Here is a 6,340-nt window from a genome sequence, read left to right as displayed (position 1 = left end):
ATCACACGCGTGCTGTGTTTGATAGGAGGGTGTAACTGCAACGGGATGTTTCACTACGGCTTGGATGAAGAGCAACCGATTACTCCCCGTTTATTAGCGAAATCACACAGTACGAACAAAATCTGAGGGCTGAATCCAAAGCCTTGGACTGAAAATGGGTTAGACGAGCGATGGTTGTTTTTGGAACTCTTCCGATCTCGCAGCGGGAGCAAAACAATGAGGACAACAGCAAACAGAGACAGGGACTGATCAGTGTCATTCATTCCTGGACTTTCTTTTCTCCTGTTTGTCGTTGAGATGATAGTGGAGCTGGTGTGCAGTGCCGTGGCTCTGCTCCTTTATATGAACACACTGGGCGCTGATTTCTGCTATGATGACAGGTACAGTCCTTCTCCATCACTTCATCTTAACAGTTATTGACAATAATGACAGCAATGACACGTGTGTTCATTTAAACGTGCTTTTACATTTCACCGCACAGCTCAAGTCGCCTGGCGGTTTGTTTATGTTGCACGCGCTGTTTGTCAAAATAACACATTGAACTTCGTGAAAACAGCTACTAAAGCTTTCTTTTTCCACATTTACCCAAAATATTATCTCTACACGCACCCAAAATAGATGTACTTAAATATATATTTAGGAAACCTTCATATTGTGAGATATCCGCTATTGTTTGTCGTTTGAAATGTGCTTATTGTTGAGCGTTAGGTGCCGCGCGCACTTCTATTATAGTGGAAACCGGGGCTAGTTGTCACACTTTTTTTTACTCAACAGTTATGGTTCGTTTATTCATTTTAATCAACCTGAAACAAATTTTAAATGTAGCCTGCTGTACAAACATGTAGGTTCATTTAAAATGTGACAACTTGCCCCGAGGTGCTCCAAATCTAATCAAACAGACCTACAGTATCAGTTCGTTTAGTAAGACCTGAAATAGATGTTGAGATATCCAAAATGGGTACTTTTGGGAAACACTGATCTAATACCTTAGTTACTGAGATATGGCTCTTTTGACAACTCTCTTCTATTTGACTGTCTTTCCCCCCAAAAAAACATTTATGCTTATTTCTGGGAAATTATTTAAAACCTTTTCAGCATGCTTTGCCAGACAAAACCCCGGGCATCTTTCTGTGGGTTTACTGCAGCGAAATTACCCATGAAATGATAGGTTTAGTGTAGTAGCCAAAGTGATAATTTGTGTAAACATGTCCTTCTGCTTTGGATTCTGTTAAGATTAATTGATAAACTCCCAGGTGGAACTTTAATTTGGCTTTACAGATCATTTCAAGAACCTACATGGGGACTACATCAATGTTCATGCTATACTTTCTTTTGTTTGTTTCCGTATCTCATTAGCTGTTTCCATCCACCTATTTTTATGTGAATCTTGGGTGAAAAGCTGGATGGAAACGCATAAATTATGCGCTCATTTGAGGCGGATAATGGTTTTATCTGATAAGAAGACATGCGCATAAACTACAGTGGAAACACATTTATAAATAATAAATAAATTTGAATAAATCCCTCAATAGGCAACAAAAAAACTCAGGATGTGATTGGATAACGACTAATCAGCAGACCAATTTCATTGCACAGCATCTCAAATGTTGCTTTAGTCATTCTGAAATGCCTGAGCCAAAGTCTGTCATTAAAATGCGTTGGTATAAATACCTCCCAGAAATCTTTTGAACACCAGGCATCCCCAGTACACAAGATAACATTACAGTGTTTATTGTGTTTCATCTGCACACTCATTTATGATATAATTTACGAAAAAGAGCCAAAGTGGCTTCCCCAATTACAGCAACTTCCATTTTTTGTTATGGATACCTTTGCGCCAATTTCCCAGGAAGTGATGCTTTTTTTCTCTTGACCACATGGGATGGGAACGATGCTTTATTCGCAAATGTTTTATGTGATATTCCAATTTTGTGCATAAATTAAATTCCCAAACATGGCTATTGACCTCCAAATCTAAAAAAACCAAATTGACCTCCAAAATGCCAATCACATGCAATGCATTGATTTTCAACTGGGCAGATATTCATCATATTCAGCATGTGCTGATCTACTCAGTGACTTAAGCTCGAATTTTAGTTCGAATCAGTTGTAGGGGTGATGCAAGTAGTGTGTTTGTAAATGTTAAATCACGACCTGTGACCTTTAATTTTCAGATGAGACCCAGTGTTAATTTAAACCCAAGAGAGGCACACATCCATGCATCCTTCTCTGTCCCTCTTGAGTGACCACAGATACCCAATCAGTACACTGACCCTGCAGAGTCATTCATCAAATCGACCTTCTCGCATAAAGGTCAACAGTCCTGCGTCCTTCCCCCGGTCCCCGGGGTTTAAGTTGCTTTGATTTATGTGTTTGTGTGCACAAGGCATAATCAAAGAATCTGGTGATTGGTTTTCTCTGATTCCAGACTCGACTCCTGGGATTGTTTTCTGTCTCTGTCTGTGGTCATGCACCAGCTGTTGAAATGCGGTTGCAGTCTTGGGCTTCCAGAGCTCTGGGATACCGCGCTCTGTCTCTGTTTTCTTAATCACGTCAAGTGTTTTTCCTTGGAACGGTACGGAGGCTTGTCCACACTCCATGCGCCAACGGTAATATCAATAAAAAAAGCGAGGAAAGCATTCTTGGTATGAAATGTGCAACTCGACTGAAGGCAGAGGACGTCAGCCAGTGTTAATCCTACTGGGGGAAATTTATTTTTACATGTCTTGAGAGCGATGTTTGAGAGTCGCTATGTGATCTGGTGCCAATTGTGCTATTCTGAAGCATTTTCCATGACTCTGACTGTGAGTAATAAGACCTCACTTACATGGTTTTTGCCCTCTGGATGAGTTTCATGTAGCTTGCAGAGATAAGATCTTGCTGTTTGTTTTGAATGCTTGTTATATCAGTGAAGTGATTTCCAGAGGATGTCGTTCACTGATTAGCTCAGGTTCAGCTGAGTCCATATCCATGGCGGATGACACGTTTCCCTCAATATTTAAGTTCGTTTTGGGGATTTTAGTGGCATATTCCACTTGTAGGGCAGCTGCTTCTTTATCTGTTGTTATAATTGACTCTTGGTACTGTACTTGTGTAAAGACTTGCACAAGAAATAAGGTTTTTAAAGGAACACGCAGACTTTTTGGGACTTTAGCTTATTGAGCGTATCCCACAGAGTTAGATAAGTCCATACATACCATTCTCATCTCCATGCGTGCCATAACTCTGTCTGACGCACACACCGCTAGCCTAGCTTAGCACAAAGACTGGAGGTAAACGGCTCCAGCTAGCCAACTGCTCAATAAGTGCTCATTCCGTCAACATAACCAACGTGCTGGGGACTATTTTCAGGCGCTGTGTAATATCATTGCGCCTGCTGCACCCATTGTACCGCTCAAAGTTCAATGATTATTATGCAGGAATGCGAGTATAGTTCCTAGCTTGTCTCGCTATCACCAGACCAAGCTCAATTTAAGATTGAACATTGGTCTGGGGAGTCTGCTATGTATTTTCTACTGCAGAAGAGGCGTGATAAACGAGCATAAATTAAATGACTCTGTACGCAATTGGATAGTCCTTCAACCAATCAGACCACAAGAGGCGTGATCAACGGGCAACGACCCATCACTTCTCTAGCCGTCGTCGTGTTAAACCCGCCAATAGCGCACCAGGTGGATAAGCCAGTCTGTGATTGGTTCCCGCAAAAGTGTAACAGAAGCAGTAGAAATGAGTTTACCCAGTCTAGTTCCTAGCCATATCGGTCTAGAAAATCGCAACTTTCATTTTCCGTCGGTCTTAATACACGATGCAACTGTACTAGGGCTGCAACGACGCGTCGATGTCAACGATGACGTCGACTACGAAAATACATCGAAATGCGTTGATGCGTCACACATTATTTACGTTCTAGAATAGAACAGATCTAGAATAATGGCGGCTTTTGCTCCCGGGCATAGTGAAAATGATCATTTATCATATAAAGCAAGACCGCGACATTCAAAAGTGTGGGAGTACTTTAAACAGAAGCCGAATAAAACTGTGCTTTGTTCGCTCTGTAACGCCGGTTTCACACTGCACGCGGTGGCAGAGCAGAAGCTGTGCGTGTGGAGCCCGTTGGGCTTTCACACTGCCAGTGTTTGTCTCGCGCAGCTGAACTGTGGCGTGCGTATTGCAAATACAGACGAATATTGTCCATTCGGTCACATTTTCCGGTGTTCTTCTCCGACCCCAGTACGTTTCGTGCTTTTATTTATTATGGGTATTATGCTGCAAATGCGACCGGGTTCCCCTCGGTCCCAAACACTTATAACATGCCTTGTATAGGTAGTTTACATGATTAAAGTAACATTAAAAGTTAAGATATGCCTCTAGTTTTAATCATTTAAATGTGTCTTTGAAGTTTGGGCAAAAACCTCTGGCAGCTTTAGTCGTTGTTTATGCACATGTATATCTTCAAAATAGACGACTAGTTATACATTAACACTATGCTGAAAGCTCTTGTATGTGAACCTTTTGCAGATAAATACAAGTGCATTTTTGTCAATAAGTAAATCATACTCAACTATTATAGTAAACAACATTTCCTAATTAGGCCTACTCTGTATACATTTTATGATGAATAGTATCATTAGTTATACATAACATTTAAAATGCTTCTTGTGTTCATATATTTCATTATAAAATGGCATAAGTACACTACCCTTCCTGAAATACAATTAATATTGTCTTCATTCATTGATTTAATGTTAAAATAATATACAAATTCACTACCCTCTTTGAAATACAATAATCAGTAAAAAAGTCATCAGATTAATCTGGAAAAATAATCGTTAGATTCGTCGATTAATCGAAAAAATAATCGTTAGATTAGTCGACAGAAAAAATAATCGTTAGTTGCAGCTCTAAACTGTAAAACATCACAACATGTAAAAAGGGAAAATGTTGGCGTTATTTTGTCACTTATTGAGCAGTAGGCTAGCTGGAGCCGTTTACTTCCAGTCTTTGTGCTAAGCTAGGCTAGCGGTGGGTGCGTCAGACAGAGTTATGGCACGCACAGAGATGAGAGTGGTATATAAAAGTCGGCGTGTTCCTTTAATTCAACCTAGTCATTTAGTGCTGGCAATTTCGTTCTTCATTTTTTGTGTGCATCTGTAAAAGTCCTTAAACATGTGACCCTAGAAATTTGTAATGGGCCTCAAGGGGGATTTACAAAGAAAACATCCCTCTCTCTTCCAGCTGTGTGACACAACGCATGCATGCTTAACCAGTTCAATGTTGCGTAATACTGTGAAGCTTCGTATAGGAGAGGAATGCTATTTTTCCTGAAGTGACTCTGGAATCTCCTGCAAACAAGCAGGGAATGTTAAGCATTTCACCGTACCTTCGTTGCTGCTTTCAGTTTGATGGGTGTTGTTTTTTTATTAATGAGAGACCAGCACTTTATGGCTTTTAGTTGGAGCGTTTCATAATCCGCCAGTGTGTAAGTATTCTGATTGCTAGATGGTATCAAAGAGAGCTCACACTCTGTCTGAGTTTTGACACATGGCCGTCTGTGTGGTCTTGACAGGTGTACAGATTATTAATAATTAAATAACCATTCATTTATAAATCAATTTAGACTGCATTTTGATCGCATGAGTGAGGTATTTGTGCACATGTCTCGCAATGATCGATGGCTGTTTTGTTACCTGTAGAGATTTTGCATAAATTTATGTGGTAAAAATCACTCAATTTCCTTAAAAATCTCTTCTCTAGTCTTTGTTTAAAATGTTTGTCCTTGCTAATACAGGCCTTGATATTACTTGGCAACAGACCACTTATTTTATCAAATCATCTGTTCTAGACATGCTCTCATGCCTTTTAAAATGTCAGACTGTTATTTTTATTAAAGCTCCTGGGTTTTCAGGACAAAGTGTTTCCTGAAATTGTCTTTTTTTATCGATTTAGAAGTAGGTATGGTCCACCAGTGGCCTGGGAAAGAATTCAAGACAAAATAATGAATTTACAGTATGTATTTCTCCAATCCATGTCTCGGGCCTCAAAAACCATGTTCATGGAATTATCATCTTGCTCTATGCACTTCATAATGTTACGATAGTTTTTTTATATTTTGTTTATACTGTGTATGTTAGTCCGCTGCTGGACATAATAAACGATCAATGCATTCTCATTACTTGGTGGTTTTTGTCATAGCCTGTTAGTGTCTTCAGTCTTTTTATTTTTTCAGTTCAGGGTGTATTATTGAACCCGTTACAATCCTAAATCCCCACATTGCCGCCAGAACAATTAGCACTTCTTCTAACCGATCTGCTGTCATTCAGCTCTGACTGCAGTGGGACAC

The 6,340-nt window shown here is 39.9% G+C and overlaps 1 protein-coding gene across 1 annotated transcript in view; it reads left to right on the top strand.

The window, feature by feature from the left end:
* tmtc2a (transmembrane O-mannosyltransferase targeting cadherins 2a) overlaps positions 1-6,340 on the top strand; it is a 39,390-nt gene continuing 33,050 nt past the window's right edge. The window contains exon 1 of the mRNA XM_079816383.1: positions 1-380. Within this exon, the coding sequence (XP_079672509.1) occupies positions 298-380 (83 nt within the window). The 5' untranslated portion in view covers positions 1-297. The remainder of the gene's footprint in view (positions 381-6,340) is intronic.

Source organism: Gobio gobio (genome assembly GCF_949357685.1).
Source record: "Gobio gobio genome assembly, chromosome: 5".
NCBI classification, from domain to species: Eukaryota; Metazoa; Chordata; class Actinopteri; order Cypriniformes; family Gobionidae; genus Gobio; species Gobio gobio.
This window is presented reverse-complemented; position numbering and strand designations above follow the sequence as displayed.